This window comes from Pteropus alecto, unplaced genomic scaffold (assembly GCF_000325575.1).
Source record: "Pteropus alecto unplaced genomic scaffold, ASM32557v1 scaffold185, whole genome shotgun sequence".
Lineage (NCBI taxonomy): Eukaryota > Metazoa > Chordata > Mammalia > Chiroptera > Pteropodidae > Pteropus > Pteropus alecto.
In genome coordinates this window covers 12,561,874-12,582,859 of record NW_006438088.1, presented here as the reverse complement: position 1 = coordinate 12,582,859, position 20,986 = coordinate 12,561,874, and the positions used below count along the sequence as shown (strand labels likewise).

Genomic DNA, 20,986 nt, shown 5'->3' with positions numbered 1-20,986 from the left:
TGGAACAAAGGCAAGAACCCATAGGAACATAACATTCTAACAACTGGCTTTCTGCTTCTGTACTCCCCGCTTGCACACCTGACCAGTGGGTTGACAGGTAGTGAATAGGAGAAAGATGGACCTTTGTGTTTAAGACAGAATGAGGAATGGGATTTAGGGCTTAAAACCCTTGTACCCTTGCGTTTCAGGGCTGCTCCTTTGGAAGGACAGCCGCCGGCTAATAAACTGACTCTATAATCAAAGCACTCAGGTTGAGCCTGATTGTTCCGGTCACAACACAACCACACTAACCTTCTTGCTGTTTCTAATATGCCAGACATACACTCTGACCTCAGGATCTTAGTATGTAGAATTCCCTTGGCCTGAAATGTTCCTTTCTCAGATACCCATATGACCTACTCCCTCACTTCCTTTAAGTCTTTGCCTAGATGTCACCAAAAAGCCTTCTGATGACCTCAAAACTTAAGCCCACCCTTGCCACCATATTCACCTTTCTGCTTTACTTTTTTTTTATAACATTTATCTCTATCTCATATCATAGATTATAGATAGATGATAGATAGATGATAGATAGATAGATAGATAGATAGATAGATAGATAGATAGATAGATAGATATAGATAGATGGAAAGACAGATAGATGATATTAACTTTTTCTTTTTCAATTGACTATTTCCCTACACTGGAATATAAGCTCCAGAGGACAGAGTCTGTGTTCACCCCATTGTCCAGAATAGTGCCTAGACATAATAAGTTTTCAAAAATTTCATTAAAGAAATAAATGAAGGCCAGTAATGGAGATATATTTGAATCATGGAAAACATAAAGGGAAAATCATACTCTTTGAAATGGAACATCCTGGTGGGGATTTTCCAGAGGCCCTTGGATATGTGGTCCTAAGGACAGGCCATTAAGAATCAAGTCAAGTCAATTCATAATGGAAGTGATAACAGAGTTCTTCCCTTTTAGAAACTGAAGATCTAGCATGGGAAATTGCTAAATAAGAAATAATTATGATACAATGAAATATGAATAAAGTAGATAATTAAGATAAACAATCAAGGTGCCTCTATAAGCAGTTACAGCAGTTAGTTTGTATAATTTTGAGAACAATTCCAAAAGAGGAATTCTTACAATTTTCGTCATGGTGCATTTGGAAAGCAGTGAGTTAACTGACACAATTCTCTTAAAGTATAATATAGTGTTTTGCTTATATGAAATGTAATAGTGCTATTTTCATCACACTTCATATCTCTTTAGACTAGACTTGATTTAAACCACTTACACAATGCTGCTATATCACCTCCTAGGTTGACAATTAGCTTAAGCTCTAAAGGTTTCATATACATTAACCTCATGAGCTATTTTATGAAAGTAAGGAACATTTTAAATCCTAAACTGACATGTGACTCTATTTTACTATTTACTCGCACAGTTTTCAAATTATAGACCCAATAGGGGAACAATTTTCTGCTCATGAGTAAAAAGTCAGAAGACTAGAGTTTGGTTCTGGTTAACCACTATCCAACCATCCTGTGACCCTAACCAGGTTACACTAGTATCTCTCCAGAGTCAGTCCCTCAATGGAAGTTTTCATTGAACTTGATGATTTTTCTGTTACCTTCCAGTACTGATTTTTGTGATTTTATAATTCATATTTACTTCTCCATTAAATGTATCCAGATGAGATGAGAAATAATAAAACTATCTTGAAACTTAGAGTTGATAGTGAATGTTATGCAATGATTGTCTACAAAATTTTCGTAAGTAAGCTTATGATTATGGTTAATTTTTTTATAATTTGTTTTTTGTTTGTTCGTTTGTTTGTTTACCTGTTGGGATGATTACAAGGGATCCAGTTCACTTGAGGGTCTGGGATATCCTCCAAGTATGGGTAGATAGCTTCCCTGCTGAAGTTCCAGCCATAAATACCATCTTCTGGAGTCACGATAATATGTGCACCCTGTTAAAAATGAACCTTATTTAAAAATATTTCTCAAATAAGCAAATGATTAAAGAGGGGAGTGCGAGAAGACCTGAGAAACTGAGTGGCTGAGGAACAGCCAGTCAGGTTTTTTTTTTTCTTTCAATCTTATTCCTTTGTTTTTTATATTTTTAATTTATTTTCTTTACCCAACCACTTTCATTTTCTAATCCTAATGTCATGCTTTCCTCAGAACTTTTCTTTTTCCTAAACACTAGGAGTTTTCCAGGCTACTCATAAGTTTGCTATCCACTGAAGTTGTTAACTATAAATGTAGCTCTTCTTCAAATCAACCCCTCTCTGAACTTTGGTAAATTATTATACCTGAATGTGTCAAGATTGATTTATAACTCAAATTCTCTGCTTCACTTTCTCCTCTGCTGCAGCCTCCCCTGCTCTATACCCTGCAAATGAAATTCCTGCTTTTCAGAAGAAAGGGGCTCAGACACTGTTACCTTGTGGGTACTGGGCCTGCAGGTACAAACTGAGCTAACCTGGGCACCTTTGTATGAGAGAGTCACCCTGAATCCTGCTACAGCTTTTAGGAAAATAGTTGGACTAAAAGTGAAAAAAGAGCTTCAGAATTTTTGATAATCTTTTAAATTTTTGTATGTATAAGAATGTGTATTGATAAATATAACTTCTATGTATATATCTTTGACTTTCATCACACTTCATATATCCCTCACCTATATCTGATTTACAAATATCTTATTTAAACCATATTTGTTCAAACCACACTTAACCTTAACCCTACATTTAATTCATTTTAATTATATATGCATTGGCATATATTTTTTTATCTGTAATAGAATGAAGCATGAAGTATATAATATATACTGTTAAGTAATTTGCAACTTAAGTTTGTTTTGATGTTATGAACTAACTCAAAATCCTACACAATCTTAAGAGAACAAATGTACATCAAAAATACTCTAAAAATAGCATCTGGTCCCTGACCTATTTATCCTCCTCCCTCCATCTGTAGCAGAAAAGAGCAACAAAGTTGTTGAATTTAGGGCAAGTTCCTCAGAGGTCTGTCTACAGTCCTTCAGTGACAACCAAGCTGTTCTTTTCCTAACTTCATCTCACTATTAGGAAAGTAATGGTGTTCTTTTTCTAATAATTTGGAAAAGGAGGTAGGATTTTGCTTGTAAAACAAAAGTTCTCGGCTACCCTGACATATATGTCATGATGTACCTTGACACATATGTAATTGGCCGTGACAATGACCCTATCTCCTTAGACCCCACTCTTTCTCTACATAGAAGCACGCTCTCTAGAGAGGTGGTACCTGTTTTGCTGCTGATATGATGGCTCTCTCCAAAAGATCCAAATTTTGGTTCATTAATACCAATGCCTCTTTATGGGACACTGGTGTTAAGGTGGCATTAGGCAATATCACTGCATGCTCATATACAGCTGCAATAAAGGTGTCCAGGGAGCCGGCTTTGAAGACACAGAAAACTGAAATTGCCACATAAGTCAGCAGCTGAGAAGTACTCATGCTGAAGTCCAATGACTGCTGAAAAACAGAGCAAGTCCTGATATTTATAGAGAGAAACCACAATGAATCACGTGGTCCCCAGGAGTTAGTATTTTTAAAACAAATCACAACATGTAACTTTGAGAAAACGTTATGTTTACATCATAGACATAGATGTAAAGAAATTTTATATAACAAATGATCTCCCCTTATCGTTGTGACAAGAGGGTTGTTCAGACACTTTCCCTGCAGATGCCTGTCTTCTTCCCATGTTCGTGCCTGAGTCCAAATTTCCCTTTTATAAAAACACCAGTAATTAGATTTAGTGCCCAGCTGACTCTAGAATGACTACATCTTAACTAATTTGATCTGAAACTATCCTATTTCCAAATGAGGTCATATTCTAAGGTATAGGTGGTTAGGACTTAAACATGAATTTTTAAACATCATATATTACAGAACTTCAACACACTGCAGTATATGTAAATAATTTGAAGAATAAATAGGTTTATAATTTTAAAATTATTACTGGCATCATATGAATATTTAAACACTACACATTATTTACTTTAGTTTCCTCAAAATAAGGAAGCCATGACAAAGAGAAATACAAAAGGATCATTTATTAGCTATTGCTATATGAAAATTATCTAAAATTTAGTGGTTTAAAACAGCAAGCACTTATTATCTCACATTTTCTGTGGGTCAGGAATCTAGCAGCTGGGTGCCTCTGGCCCAGAGTCTCTTTCACAAGGCTGGAATCAAGCTACTGACTCAGGCTACAGTTATCTCAAAGCTTGCCTGGGGACAATTCACTTCTAAGCTCCAAGCTCACCCAACATTCTGATGGCAGGCCTCAGGTCATCACTGGCTGTTGCCAGAAGACATGAATTCCTTGCTTCAGCCTTGATAAAAAGCTACCCGCTGGCTTTATGGTATCTGGCTTCAAGGCAGAAGCTACAGTCTCTTAATAATCTAATGTGAGAAGTGACACCTCATCACTTCTCTTGTATACTAGTCATTAAAAGCAAGTCCGTAGGTCCAGCTCACACTTGTGGGAGGGGATTACACAAGGGCATGAATGAAGCAAGGATTATTGGGGATCATCTTAGAGGCTATAGACCATAGGGTTAATAGGGCAGTATAAACAATGACAGAAAGAACAAGAGTAAGAACTAAAGAGAGAAATAGGGGGGGATGAAAGGGAGAAAAATAATAGAAAATAGAAAAAGAGCTTATAAATTTTGGTATGCAATAAGTAGGCAAATTTTGTTTTAGTTGTAAATTAGTTTAATATTTTTCATATTTACAGAACTAGTGTTTATGATTATCCATTTTATTTTTAGATTTTATTTTGGATGTCTGATTTTTCTTTTTCTTCAATACTATAATAGATTTATTCTGTGGCTGCCAAAATAACCAAGAGGCCATGATTGCCCAGCCTTTATGAGTCTACAGCAAATACAAGCTCCTTCTACTTGCTGACTTCCTTTGGGTTTTCCATTCCCATGTGGGTGGGGATACACACTCTTCACATGAGATGTGATTGTTACTTAACAATGTATAAAAAGAAGCTCTGAAATAACAGTTAAAACTGGAATGAGTTACAGAGAGGTTGAAAAATTTTTTTTTCTTATCAGGTTAAAAATTTTATTATTGGGTTTCCAGTGTGACATAGAAAGAATTTGGAAGCTAACTTTCCTATTTCTGAACAACTGAAAACCAATAACTTTTCTTAGATACATCAGAGAATTATAGGACAAATCACTACCCCAAAATTGGAAAGACAGCCTTACCTGCAGAAGTCCACTGTTGGAGCCAGTACTGGTGTCAACATAAAAAGCATTCAAACCTGTAGAGAATTTTTATAAGAGTTTATTTGAGCCAAAACCGACAATTGCCAGGAAGCAAGATCTCAAATGCTCAGGAAAATGACAGTTTTGCAGTTTCTTTTATGCATTTGAGGTTAAAGAGTGAAGTAAATAGGATTACCTGAAGGTGGGAGAAAGCAAGGCGGGGATTGAATAATAATAGTTAACAAGATTATATTCTGTCTTGAGGGTGGTTTTATCTGAGAGGTCTGAAAAGAAGCATATCAAAGATTTGTTAATTTAGAGTCACAGAAACAATGAGCAGTTATACTACTTGGGGTGTGACTACCCACTTTGATCTGCCCAGTTAGTAATTTACGATCAGATTACTCTGTGAGGTTACTTTCCATAGAAGCCCTTTTTTCATCCACGACTGGAACTGGTGAGGCATCAACAGTGTCTACTACAACACCTGAGCTGAGTCTCCTGATTACTAATGCCACTGCATCACCTTTGACAAGCACTCTACAGAGTGCTGAATGCAGCCTTGCTGTTGTTCGCACAGAGTAGAGATACTGGGGCAATTGTCTCCAGCAAAACTTGTATATGGAGAGAAGCCTTGATTGATACCTCCAGACTCTTCCAACCAAATTTGCATAGAGGGAGAGAATTGCCTCTTGAGAGGGAAAATGTGACATCCCACTGCCTAGGGTAAGAACAAGACCCACAGTAATCTGGACTGTACTGACAGAGTAGTGATGACACCAACGCAGGCATCAGGTCCCAAAAAGAACTCAGCAGCAAGTCTCGCACAGAACAAATGGAGAAAACCAGAAGCAGGGGAAAAGGAGAGGAGAACAAGGACTAAATAGGGTGGGTACTGCCTCTTGTACTTCTCTATGTCCCCAGCACCTAGCATAGTATACTCAAAAGATTTAATAAATGTAGCTTTTAAGGAAATATGATTCTTGTGCCAGTACTGTTATTATTAGCTTGCTGTGCAATCTTGGATAGTTTACTTCTCTTATTAATTATCTCCTCAGTTGATCTAGTTCATTCAATTGATCCAGCTGATCCAGGGAAATCAAAGCAAATGCTGATCTTGTGCTGGCTGGAAAATTACTGCTTGGCTATCGCCCATGGGAACATAGGCTATCACCCAGAGGAACATAGGCGATCGCCCATGGGAACATAACATTCTAACAATAAGCTTTCTGCTTCTGTACTCCTGCTTGCACACCTGACCTGTGGGTTGACAGGTAGTGAATAGGAGAAAGGTAGACCTTTGTGTTTAAGACAGAATGAGGAATGGGATTTAGGGCTTAAAAACTCTGTACCTCTACATTCCGGGGCTGCTTAATTTGGGGTCTGCGTATCCCTGGCAGACCCAGCTGGCTGAATAAAGAGTGTGTTTCCTATAACTCACTGATTTCTGGTGGTCCATATGTCTTTCGGGGGCTGGCAGCTACAACAATCTCAGGGTCTCCTTAAAAGCTCCTTAAACCCTTGGAATTTCCTAAGTGATGAGAAATTATTTGTTAATAAGGTAACTTTTGAAAAGCAACTAAGAATGGGGGCTGGTTGCCAATGGGGCCAACCATATGATTAAAGGGTTGCAACTTTCTGTCTACCCTGAACCTCAGGGTTGGGAAGAGAAGCTGAAGATTGAATTCAATCACAAATGGCTGATAACTTAATCAGTCATGCCTATGTAATGATAGGATTCAGAGAGCTTCTAGGTTGATCAATATGTAGGCATGCGGGAGGAGGGTATGCACAGAGAAGGCAAGAGAGCTCAATGCCTCTTCCCCATATCTTGTCCTATGCATTTCTTACTCTGGCTGTTCCTGAGTTATATCTTTTTATAATAAATTGGTAATCTAGTGAGAAAAATGTTTCTGAGTTCTGTGAGCTGCTCCAGCAAATTAATCAAACCCAAGAGGGGGGTCGTTGGTACCCCTGATCTATATAGCCAGTCAGACAGAAGCACAGGTGACAACCTGAACTTGTGATTGGCACCTGAACTAGGGTGTGAGGGGCAGTCTTGTAGGACTGAGCCTTCAACCTGTGGGTGCTGATGCTATCTCTAGGTATATAGTGTCAGAATGGAGTTGAATTGTAGAACACCCAGCTGGTATCAGAGAATTGCTTGGTGGTATAGGAAAACCTCCCACACACATCAGAGTTGAGTGTCAGACTTGTAATTGGTGATAAGAAGTAGAATCAGAGTCCAAATTATAGTGTGTATGTTAAAAAGTTAGAAAAATGTCTCTTTGTTGTTACTAAATGTGTATGTCTAGATATTGTAAACCAAACTTAATTTTCTATTGAAAAAAAGAATAAAAAGCATTAATTTGAGCAAAAGAAGCTGCAGCCTGGGAGAGACAGATTCAGTAGCAACCTAAACTATCAATACGGTATAGAAGATAGAGTCTGTTTTACCTCCTCTAGAGACCGCACCAAAATTATAACAGAACTACAAAGCAACCAGCATGCAGAGTTGCCTGAGGTCTGGCTGAACAGAAGGCCTATAACTAGGGACAAAAATAATAGGTCACCTCAAACTAGTAGGAGAGGCAGAGATGCGAAACAGCTTGGTCCAACAACCGCATGTGGCAATCAAGAATCAGGAAGGTTATCTTGGCTCAGAGCCCCCTCCCCAACCTGAGGAGTGAGGGGTCCCAGTCCCACACTAGGATCTCCAGCCTAGTTTTTCGCTGGGGAGAGAAGTCACCACAACCTTTGGTTTTGAAAATCAGCAGAAGTTGTAGCTGAGTGAAACAGAAGGCTACAGAAATCGCAGATGTTTCTCCTAAAGGGCCCACACCTGGACTTACTCGCTGATGGAATCCTCCGAGCTCCAGTAGTGCAGCAGCTACTAGAGGGGCTTCAGGGAGATACAGGAAGGCACTGAATTGTTGGGCTTCAGGGCGAGGGCTGGAGGGGCAGCTATCTCCCAGAAAGAAGTGTTTGTCAGTACCCATAATTCTTTTGTTGAGCCCTCCCCCTTCCAGCCTGAAGACACGGGCACCACTATATCTGAGTCACCATCAAACTAGATAACAAAGGTGACTCCACCAAGGTGATTCCCTGAGTGACTGTGGGACCACCCAAGCCATTTCCAGTGACTTATTTCCTAGAGGGTATTGTGTTGAGTGGAGTAAGTTAAATAGAGGAAGACAAATGCCATATGATTGCACGTATATGTGGAATCTAAAGAACAAAATAAACAAACAGAAACAGAAACAAACTCATAGATACAGAGAACATTTCAAGAGTTAACAGATGGGAGGGGTTTGGGGAGTCAGTAGAAAAGGGAGAAGGGATTAAGAAGTACAATTGGTAGTTTCAAAATAGTCTTGGAGATATAAAGTATAACATAAGGAATATAGCCAATAATATTATAATAACAATGTATAGTGTTAGAGGGACACCAGATTTATTGGGATGATATAAAAATTTATCTAAAAAAATTTTTTTAAAAGATAAGGGGCAAAACAATTTCAGAGGGACAGCTCTGTTGTTGAGCTATGGTGAGTAAGCACAGAGAATGCCCATTGCATTCAGTGGTTCTGCAGCTCCCTGTACGAGACAGAGGCAGCAGAGGTTGGCTTACATAAGATGCATGGGGTGAGGGGTGATGAAGAAGGTGGGTCTACTGGGCACTAATGCAGCCTCTAGACAATAGCCTAGGAGAGAGAGGAAAGAAGGCTGGAGGCCATCAGGAGGGAGTCCCAGACACAGGTACGATCCCAGGATTCTAGTGTCATAGTCCCCAGAAAAAATATCCATGAATGATAGAAGTAGAGCAAGGGCATTTTCTGCTGCCCAGAATGTCTACGGCTTCCTGGAACTGGATCAAATTAAATCAGGTGGAAACAAATACCTATGAAAAGTCTAGGAAAGCAATTGTCATACCTTTGGTGGAAAAAGGGTGTTCCCAAACTCAGCGTTATCCTCATTCGTTCTCACATAATCCAGAGAGCCCCCTTGATTTCACATGTGTCTCTTCTCAGAGTTAATGAGTGACGAGCCATATAAAAAGACTCAGGGAGCCAGGGCCTAGAGACCAGAGGTAACTGGGGAAGAGGTAACTGGGGAAAAGGTGACAGATGGCCCTTTCTAAAGAAGTTCTCAGTCTATCACAGCCTACAACAAATCCCTCAATATAAAAGGAATTTAACCATGATAGGGTAGATTTTAGGATAGAATAATTTTAGAAAGAAACAGGGTATGGTCTGAAGGAGATAATTTATCTTTTTTTAAAATTTCCATACAAATAAATCATAACAGTAGAATAAAGAGAGAATAGAATAACTTTAATTAATTAAAAAGTTGTTCATAATTACTTAAAAGATGACCTTGTTTTTTAATTTCCTAGTCTTAAATGACTAGGATCAAATACCCTCTGCATATTCAATATTTGTTCTTTGTATTTACAAATGATAGAAAAAACATTTGCATATATAAGAGCAATTATCAGAAATGGATTTTTCTAGGCCCCCTCCCATTTAAACATATGTTTCATTACATATACGTACTTATACATACTTAAAGGCATCTGCATTGAAGATGAATGCATCTTCCATAAATGAGTTTGTGCTAGATAAAATACGTAAAATGTAAAATTTATACACACATCTATGGCTTTTTAAATCTTCTTTTGTTTATTGCTTCAGCAAATTTATGACATCTCATAAACAAACACTAAGGGCTCTCTTTTTTTTTCTTACTCTCTTTGCCATTTTAATCTTGAAAGGGTGCCGGAAAAGGGGATCATTGTAATTATTCTGGTCCCTGCCCTAGGCGTGGAGGGTCCTTCTCGAACACTCTTCCATACAGCGTCATAACTAAAACAGGCAAAGGGGCTCCACTTCTGCTCTTCAGACGTCCATCTCTTGAAACCTGATCAAAGAAAGCAAAGGATTAACTCCAGTGCAGAGCTCGGTTTCCAGCCAAGATGGCTTCTCTGACATTATCACTCTAAAAGCAGCATAAAATAGACAAAAGCGCACAGGATTTGGTGTCAGAAGACGCATGCTTCAGATCTAAAGGTCTAGTAGCAGAGGGACCTTGGGTAAAAATGCAGCAGATAAATATATTGCATAGAGAGGTTAAATAAGATAATATGTAATAAAGAGTTCGTTTAACTCAAGAAACACTATAGAAAGTATTAATTATTATTATCATTATTATAACTTCTCAGAATAACACACCATGAAATAAGCTGTAGATGCATTATTTAATGTATTTAACTTGGACCGTACAAATAAAGAGAACATTAGTTGCCAGCCATCATCTGTAATCATTTTTATTTTAATTTTCCATAACCTCATTGTTGTCTCATATCTCAAAAATCACATTTATGTAGAAAAATGAACCCCAAATTTTCCTTCACGGCTTAAAGACAATCTAGAGCCACAATTGTCTTCCACATGTCTTTAAAGTGTTGCTTGTATAATGTGAACCACAATATGCAATACTCTCTCATATTTCAAAGATCTTCATTATACCAATCTACCCTATCTGGTCAAAGAAATTTATCATCCTGAAAACCTCTTACCTCATAATGTCTTTCATGGGCAAGCTGACTCCCACTTAGAATGAGCTGTGGAAAAACATAACTTGTTCCAAATGTGCCACTGAGGGAGAATTCTTCAAAGCTGGTAAAAGCTGACCCCACAGGCTCCCCACAAGTTCTTGGGTCAATAGTTTGACACTTCAGTAATACACATATCTATGTAGGAAAAGAAAAGACATCTTGGAAATATTTTCTCAGAAAAACACAATTTCAAGGAATAGAGGAATATGTGTTAGGTTGCCTCTTAAGCAAAGTTTTTCAAATTGCGGGCCATTACCTATTAGTGAATCCTAAAATCAATTTAATGGGTCAGAATTACCTCTTTTTTTAATGAAGCAAAATGAAATAGACTAAAATTTTAAAAATCAGAGTACATTGCCATAATTATAGCTTTTCTAATTCTAATTTGAATTATTTCATAAATGTTTGTTTCAATTAAATATCTCTTTTAACTCAGTCACACATCTTGACTGCACTGAAATGGACTTCTTGCTCTGAACTCTAATTAAAGGCAGTTTGAAAAACACTGCTCTAAAGTAACCTGACCAAGTATTGAGAATGCATGGAAGTTGAAGCTTTGTAAACTCAAACCTGGCTTGTTGAGAACTAATCAATCTGCTTTATGTTTTTATCTTGCAGCCAAGAGAACTAATTCTGTTCTTGCTAAGACTAAACAAATAAGGTGTTCAAGGGGGTTGGGGGCATGGGAATTCTGTGATAAATGTAACATTATTCCAATTAATTGAATCCAGCTCAATTTTTAAAGAAATGCAATGATGACCTAGAAGAAAAACTAATAAAGACATTCTAATATATGTAAGCATTTCTACCTGTAAGTAATATTGGCCTTCTACAGTGTGCAGTCCGTCAAAAGCACCTAGGGCATACATCTCATCTGTTCGCTTCTCAGACATCTTGTAAGTTAAGTGACAACACAGTTCTTTTTGGCAAACCGTATAATTTCCTGTGTTTCTCTTAAGCTCTATGAAGGTGAACTCATCAAAATAAATCATCCCTGGAAACTCCAACGGCTCAGATGAGAATGGCTTGACACTTTTGGTATAAGCACTCCAGTCAACGGCTGCAGGATATGTGGGTTCCCGTCGAGGATGGGACTTCAATTCTGAGAGCATCAGCTGGCCACTCTCTGTTTCCATGTCATAGTAATACACCTTGACTGCTTCAGGTGTGTAGATTCCACTTCCTATGGGCGACACAAAGAAACACAAATTTTGGATTCAAACTTTGCATGATGACAAACTAATAGAATCATTCCCATAAGAAAGTTAATATAAAATTATAAAAGCATAAGGGTTCTCAAGATATGTGAGGAGATAGCTGTTACGTTGGCTTAAGTTCCAATTTGACTGACTCAGTCCTCCATAGGTCATTGCTTGCACTGAAATTATAATTTGAATTGGATAGCTTCTTTTTTTTGTTTTTTTTTTTTACTTAAGCTACCTTTTTTTTTAAGCCAACTTCACAACAAACTAGAAAATTCCCCAAACACGAAGGATAATTTTATTTTTCACTGACCTATTTAATGTATTTGTGTTTGAGATTCTTTATCTAGATCAATGAATAACACAGCAGTCAAGAAAGGAGCTTGCATTGTCTTGAGTATGGATATTATAAAGGATAAACTCTAAAAACCTGATTAAATGTAACATGATTTTGTCACCTCAACAAGATTTATTTCAATATTGCTAATGGATGTTGGCTGCAAAATTCTTTAGAACTGGCTTTGTTTTTTTATGTGATTTGACTTCTCTCTAACTAATTTCCCCTCATGTGAAATTGACATAATAATGTTTATATCCTTCTTTACTCACAGGGATAATGTTCTATTTAAGGAATGTTGGTATAAAAACCCATGCTATTATTAATTTTGCGACATTAGAGTTAATAAAATAATCATTAAAGAAAAGTGTGGTTCGAAAATCAGTCAAAGCTTCCTAAGACTGTCACTGACACTTGTCCCTTGACTGTTGTGAGTTACCTGTCATATGCATTCTGGTGTTGTGAGTATTTGCAGCAAGCAGGTTGACTCTCATGGCTCTGGCCCATGCCGAATGGAAGGGAACAGCTGAGAGGAGGGGCAGTGTGTTGTACCATGCCGTCGGGTAGAGGACACTGTCAACTTGAAACTCATCCACCATCACCACGGCCGGGTCATGAGAAAAAATGTCAAAGCAAGTGAAAATACCAAACTTCCCAAAAGGAGTGTCAAAAGTCATCAATTCCAAATCCTTGGGGAAATCAAATTGATTTTCAGGTGCAAAAAGATTGTACTGTTAACAATAAGCAGGAGAAGATTAGTAAGAAAACTGCCAAATAGAAGTGATCAATACTCACATATTCTTTTTTCTGTGCATGTTGATGTACATATTTAAAACTGTTACAGGTGAATATGTGTAAATCATAACCAGTATACCACTGTCTATGAGTTTTCTTAGTGTGATATTAACCAAAAAACAATTTTTCTACAACCAATGAATCAACCAATGAGATTATATCTACAAATGATATTTAAAGGGTGAATATTTCTGTCTTAAAAGCACAGCTTGAATTTCGAATCCGACAAATTTCAGATTTCACTGTATTTCTTAAATACCAAAAGCACTACTAATATGAAGTTTTACACATGTTAATAAAATAAACCTTGTCATGCCTCCCTTTGATACTGCTATGTCTTTATAAGTGAAATGAAGTGGATTTAAAATTAATTTAGACAATGTGATAGCTAAACTTTGATAATTAGTAAATCATTAGTAACTTTTTTTTTTTTCAGCCTGATTATCGCTCCAAAACTCCACTTTGCCTAGGCTCTAGAGTACAGCATATGTTTTTGCTCAGGTTATTATCTGGCCTGACTGTGCACATGTGTGCTCTCTGGCTATACCTCTCTCTCCCTCTCTGAGGATCCCACCCTCCTCCACCCTCCCTCATGTGGTAGCCCATCCTTCATTCATCGGTGATCATCTCAAGGAATGCATGTAGCCTAATTGGAGTCAAGGCATGATGAGGTTTTCACAAAGTTTCTAGGAGAGAGAAACGTACTTTTCCTCTGGATTTTATTGCTATAAAGATGTGAGTTTTGTGTTGAGCAGCCACATAATTTCTAAAAGGACAGTAAGCTTGAGAAAAAACTAACAAAGGGCTAAGGAAATGGTGAGATGGATGACATCTTTTGAGCCTCTGAGGGACAAACTGCATCTGCAACTGGATCTACTCTTTCTATAATTTATATTTTTTGGGTACATAAGCAAGAAAGTTTCGTTGTCATTTTTTAAGCCAATTTCAGTTAGGGTTTTCTATCATTGCAATTTAAAAAGTCCTAATGGAATGAATGACTCAAGCTTAACATAAAATGTTAACAAATTGGGCCAAAAAAAACCCAAAAAACTAACTCTGGTATTAAATCATGAATGGAACAGATTTTCTCCTTTCTCAGAGAATACTAAAACCTTTGTGAAGTTATTATCACAGCCGTTTTAATATTCTGCCATATGCTTTTTTATGACTATTTTGAACTCAGAACCCTTATATGAAACCAAAGTAAATTAAATCCCTTTTTCAACTAAAACGTAACAATTAAGAAATGTGTTCATAATAGCTCTCTCATCAACATTCAACAGACAAATATACATACATATGACAAACAAACAGAAGAAGAAGTAAATCAATTTTAAAATACAAGTAATTTTCACCTTATGGTAACGTGCCACCAGCCTACCCTCAGAATCAAACACCACATCAGTGTTGTATTGGTAACGACCATCAGGGGGACACTTAGGATCACTGGAATTGCATGGCTTCTTGTCCCCAATATTTGCCACGACGTAGATAGAGTTGTCCTTGGCCAGGCAGCTGAGCCTTTCTTGCACTGGGGTGTAGCCAAACCTATTTCAATGGATATTGCCTTAAACTTACTACATTTTAGTCATTTCTGAACTTCCAAAGTGATACTTTATTTTCCCATTACCTATAATATAATACCTCTAGTTTAAGAATCAACAGAAAAAATTTAAAACTCACATACGATATAATCTTCATCTTTATGAAATTAACCTATTTTAATGTGCCAGACTGCAGATTGCAGTGCAACTGAAGCGCAGAAAAGATGGCAGAGGAAGGGGAAAAAGAAAAGTAATAGTTTCTCTTAAAAAGTACTCCCAGGAAGGCAAATGGAGGGCTTGAAATTTAGCAGACTCTTTTAATGGAAAGGACCTTTTCTATAACCCAAATCATAGTATTACTAGGAAGCAGTAAATAGTTGGCCCTATGTAGATCATTTTCTATAGCAAACAAATGTAGCATTAGGTACTGGAAATATCTGAAGAAGGAGAAATAGAGAAGGAGAAGAAAGAGGAGGAAGAAGAGGAGGAGGAAGAGGAGAAAGGAAGGGGTGGGGAAGGGAGAGAGAGAGGGGAAGAGAAAGAGGAAAAGAAACGAAAAGAAAAAAGAAAAAAGGAAAGAAGGAAAGGAAAGAAAAGGAAAGGAAAGACATAAAAAAGCACTTCACTATTTGGCTTAGTTTCCTCATCTGTAAATGCAACCTATTAGTTTTCTTTCAATCTGAGAGAGCCTTGCAAGAAACCCTGAGATAAATGCAGACTATGAAATTGCTTTTCAAAGTAATGCCAAATGCATTCACATCAGCAATATTTATCTTGGAAATAAGAAAGAGATTGAGGAGATAAAATAAATAGAATGATAGCCAACTTTAAGTACTGATAGGCTCTAATTTGAAGATGAGTCATGCACATGAACATACCATAGAGGCAGTACAAGGACCAAAGGAAGTTATAGAGAGATTTCAGCAAATAATAAGATAAAAATTTTTAGCAACCAGAATACGCTGTTAAAGAAGTGAATTCACTAGGCACTGGAAATTTCAAGTATAATATGGTGCATCCAGGCACTCCAAGACATTCAGTTATCATAGCTCAATGGAAATGGCTGTGTTGAAATTCTAGCCATGCTAATCACCAATTTTCTCAATTTGAAATGAGAATAATTATACCTGCTACATAAATTGAATGAGATAATGCATAGTATACAGTTTCTGGGACCAAATAGGTGCTCAATAAATAAGTAATGGCCCTTAAGGATTTTGTAACTACAAGAAAACAACCCAAAAAACTGGTGACTATTGCTTCAGAGACTATTCCAGCTCTCTCCTTGATCTCTTAGCCCTTTTGCAATTGATATTGACCTAATCTTTGAATACAAAGGACAGATTTATCACTATTGTTTTAGACCATTTCTTTTATTTTGTCTTCAGGAAAAACAGGGGCTATTGTCAACATTCATATTCATTAAGACCTTTAGTAAAATTATCATGTAATTTGTTTAATTTTTCTTTTTTTTTTTGAGGGGGGGTGGCTAAGCAATCAGGGTACTTTATTTCCTATTACTTTCTCCTGAGGAAAGCCCAAGAAAGCATGGGACATGTCAGTATTCTAAATGATAGTATTTAAAGATGAAGGATGACCACATTGCCTTTCTATTATCCCTCTTAGGGATAAATATTACTGGAAAAGAAACAGTAATTGGATTTCTTTACCAATATTACCATTATATTAAATACTGGATTTCTCCTTTTTATAACACAGAGCTGAAAACTTGTCTTTTGAATAAGTGTCTCTCTAAGACTCAATAATGTTAGTTTCAGCAGTCACCTACCTCCTTAATTTAACTGCCAGAGACTAATTAGGCTTCAGGACATTTTTCCCCTGGGCAAGTCAGTTTCATCAGTTTAGGCAAATAGAGTATATATTAGTATAATCCTCTTAATGACTGAAATAAGGAGTGCTTCCTGCTATGAGGAAAGACCCATAATCAAGTAGACACTGAATCATAGTTATATGGTTTCTCTAAACACAGATCATGTGACATTCAGAGAAAATTTTTACAAAGGTGAAAAGCCCAGGGCAAGACAACTCACACGGTGGAGTTCCTATGTTGTAGCATTGGATCACTCCAATCGATTTCAAATGGTCAAAATTATTTAAGTTCCTTTTTGTGCTATAGATATAGTTCTGAACAGATGCATGTAAATTTAAAATTAGCAGATTAAATTACTTTTTAATGCATTGATTTTACTATTTAAAGAAATTATGAGAACTATTTTAAAAGTAAATATACCTATAATAATCTATTTCCAAATCTTTCTTATGTGTGCTTTATACAAAATATTTTTTAAGTTATGCCTAAATTACAGCTATAAATAATTACAAAATTTCTCAAAGGACAAGAAAACAAAGAAGTTCAGATCCAGTTTCTTCTGTTAAAAAAAGAAATTGTGACAGTTAACATTGGAAAGGACACAATAGCGTACAGATTCTATGTATATTTCTTCGCTTGACACTCTTGTCTGCTCTGTAAGGGAAATTTGTCTTTTTAGGAGAGGAAATTTTATTATTCCTGTTTTACAGATAAAGAAATAGAGACACCTAATGTTTAGGTTGTCTGTCTCATGTCACTCAGGTAAGAGGTGGTAGAACGTGGTATCAGAAAAAAAAAAAAAAATCTTCCTTTTCCAGGTCCTATGCCGTTCCCATTCACCATACTGATTACAGTGCAAATGACAGTGATGTCAAAGCTCTTTGGAAACATAGCCCATTCATCTTTTTACAATTCCTACAAAGGAAGCAGGTGTTGGTGAGTGAACCAACTTACTTAACTAGGGAACTTACCCAACTAGGGAACATACATCCTAGATATTACAACTTTCTCACTTTGTTGAAACCCATTTAAGCACATCTATTATAAAAACCATGTATACACATTAATAGTACTCATTTTTAAAAAAACCTACAATAAATAACCAACTGATCTTCCTCATCTCAAGTCATTTAACAAGCAGGAAACATGTGCCACTTGGCACATACTGTGATGCATTAGAGGAGTTTAAGACCAATGCCATAGATTATTTGTCAGCAAGAATACTAGACAAGCTTACTGAGTTCGTTATTGGTATTTCATAATATCATGAATTTTTCTTCAAACACCTAAGAGTAATGACATTACCTCTGAGGGTCTTTACATGGAATCCAGTTCACTTCCGGGTGTGGGATATCCTCCAAATAGGGGTAAATGGTCTCCCTTGTGAAGACCCAGCCATAAATTCCATCTTCTGGAGTCACAATGATATGTGCACCCTACTCAAAACAAGTGAGGACATAACAGTTTCTCATAAATCACAGACACTCATACTCATCACGTTTCAAATATCCTTTACAATATCCCAGTTAGTATAAAAAGGGCATTACTTTCCTGGCTGCCAGTTTAACTGCTTTCTCCAAAACATCTATGTTTTTGTTCATCAGCAACAAAGCTTCTTTTCTTGGAATAGGTGTTTCTGTTCTGTTTGGTAATATAACAGCATGCTCATACACTGCAGCAATAAAAGTGTCCAGCGCACCAACACTTACGACAAAGAGGGCAAAAATTGCCATGCATTTTGGAAAATATGATATAATCATAGCTGCAGTTTAGTACTCTTTGAGAACCAAACTCAAGTTCTTCTATTTTATATCACTGGAAAAACTTTTAGGTTGAAGCTCTGCCTGCTACCAACTATTTATATTTTCTCATGAATACATTATACAATTGCACAAAATACATTTCATTACATTGAGAAAGGATGTTGTGCAACAAAACTATCAGCCAGTATTACATAACTGGATTGCCTCAAGAGTGCAGCACTATTGTTGACACTGTTCAAGGGTCCATCCAACTCTAACTGAGGAATTGACGAGCCAACCAACGAGTCCACCCCAGTCTAAAACACACTGGCTGTTGAACTCTTAATAAAATACACTTTCCTAGCAGTTCAGTATTTCCATTAATATGAACAATATTGGACAATTATAGAAGGCCAGCATCATAACAGCAATTTGTTGAAAAGTTATGTATAAAGCTATGACAGATGCTGAAACGAGGCAAGCCCTTTTTAACAGAGCTCACAAAATGGCAAGGGAGAACCGTAATATACATGCTGATGAATGATGGAGACATTGTGACATAGCGTGAGGCTACTATTGACCTTCTGATGACACATAACAAGCATTTTACAGATTTTTTTTGGCATATTTGACCACCATCACTATTCTTGTGCTTTGGGACCGTTATTAAATAAAATAAGGGCTACTTGAACACAAGCATTGCAATAGGAAAACAGTTGATCTGATAACCCAGCTGGCTACCAAGTGACTAACAAGCATATACAACATAGACATGCTGGACAATGGGATAATTCATGTCTCCCACAGGACAAGTGGGACAGCATGAGTTTTCATCATGCGACTCAGAATGATGCACAATTTAAAACTTAGGAATTGTTTATTTTGAGAATTTTCCATTTAATATTTTTGGACTACAGCTGACCATGTGTAACTGAAACCAGGGAAAACAAAACTGTGGATAAGGGGTTACTGCTATATTTAAAACATTAATTCCCAGATGTGGTCCATATTCCATGAGGAATGAGCAAGTTGATTTTGCAAGATATACAGATAAATTCTTTTTATTTTAATAGTTGTAGATTAACACTCAATGTTTACTAGAAAATTTAAAATTCTTTCATCAAACCCATGGATAGTAGAATGTATACAATTCTGATTTATTTCTACAGTTTACCTATATGAACCCTTTATTTAGTGATGTCGAATCATTCCCTATCCTCTGAACACTGTATACACGGCTCTACCTAGATGATTGCATGTCCATTTCTCCCTGAAATGCCCTTGCTCTCCATCTATTTAAGTTATAGCTCCTTGTAGAGTTTTCTCAAAACTACCCCAGTTCTAACTGATATTTCTGAACTTTCAAAACATTATTTTCTTATCTTGTTGACTATTTCTCACAGCTTGCTGTTATCTCGACCTTTAATTTAAATTTTATTTAGTTTTGTAGATATGTGTCTTGTCTTGTCTTGATTAAAAGGAATCTTGATGTATCATTTCAGGACATCCATGTCAATTAAAAATTTAAAAAGCCAGGGGGTGATCCCTGGAGGATAAGAGACTGTCTTGCTTACTGTTGAGTCTCATCACTCCAGCAGATATGTGACAGGTATGAGAGCCCAATACATGAATAAATGTTGAATGAGGGGGAAACTAGCCACCTGAAAGTCCAGCCCGTTCCATGTTTCTCTCTCTCTCTCTCTCTCTCCCGCTGTCCCTCTTTATTCTTTGTAATTCTTTCCCAAAGTAGGGAATTAAACTGGTAAGTTTGGAAGATTTACGTCTTTGTTTGCTTGTGTGGTTTGGTTAAATAATTCAAAACCTTTTGATTCCAATAAACTTTTTCCCTTAACTAAATAAATATTCCTTCCTTCTCCTAGGTATCCCAGGGAGTTTCCATGCGTCCTTGTGCCCTAAAATGATACCCATCCTACACAAATTCATTTCAGAAAAAATATCTGAGGACAAGATGAAAACTTGTAAGACAGATCAATTGCTTTGCAATGAGGAGGAAGCTTTTTATATTCCAGGTTGAAACTCTAATTGTCGTCTTAGATCATCTGACTTTCTGAATAGAATCAAAAGAAAATATATGGGAATTCCCCTTCACTCTCCCAGTCCCTAATTCCAGGAAATGTACCAACATTTTATGATGTTGAAATCAATAGAAACTTGGATTAAGTATTCTATTATCAATGTGGTTAGTAATGCCTTTATCTCATATGTGTATAAAGAATAGAGATTATGGATGCTAGTTATTTAAACAATGTATTTGTATGTAACTTGAATGACAGTTTGAAATTATCATGAGATTATTAAGTTCAAAGTCTAAAGTTTTGCATTAAAAGAAATACAATCTTGCTTATAAATGTGTAAGTTACAAATTTTAAAGGAGGGAGGGCCACTAGAATAAAATCTCTAAAAGTTCCTTGGCCCTCCCCAACTCTTTATTTCCAATAGTCACTATCTTCTTCATTCCCATTATCAGAGTCCTGATTCTGTGGCCAGGAATTATTCTTATAGGCTCTCCATCAGTGTCTGATCCCACTATTTCCACCCTAACCCTCAACCAATAGTGCAAACCATTTAAATTCCCTTAAACATTGTTTTTATCAACTAAAATGCTTCTCATGTGTATATTAAATCAAATCA

The 20,986-nt window shown here is 36.8% G+C and overlaps 2 protein-coding genes across 2 annotated transcripts in view; both read right to left on the bottom strand.

Annotated features, from left to right (window-relative positions):
* The window catches only part of LOC102882154 (pantetheinase), a 22,830-nt gene extending 19,332 nt beyond the window's left edge, over positions 1-3,498 (bottom strand). The window contains exons 1-2 of the mRNA XM_015592095.2: positions 3,279-3,498; positions 1,833-1,963 (exon numbers count right to left, since the gene is read on the bottom strand). Of these exons, the coding sequence (XP_015447581.1) occupies positions 1,833-1,963; positions 3,279-3,491 (344 nt within the window). The 5' untranslated portion in view covers positions 3,492-3,498. The remainder of the gene's footprint in view (positions 1-1,832; positions 1,964-3,278) is intronic.
* A 6,531-nt stretch (positions 3,499-10,029) lies between these two features.
* On the bottom strand, positions 10,030-18,378 carry LOC102881910 (vascular non-inflammatory molecule 3). The gene is made up of 7 exons (XM_006915430.2): positions 18,140-18,378; positions 17,898-18,028; positions 14,573-14,765; positions 12,862-13,153; positions 11,693-12,066; positions 10,845-11,018; positions 10,030-10,186 (listed from the first exon to the last, which is right to left on the bottom strand). The coding sequence occupies exons 1-7, from the start codon at positions 18,350-18,352 to the stop codon at positions 10,067-10,069; spliced, it is 1,497 nt and encodes a 498-aa protein (XP_006915492.1). The 5' UTR covers positions 18,353-18,378; the 3' UTR covers positions 10,030-10,066.
* Positions 18,379-20,986: the final 2,608 nt, after the last annotated feature.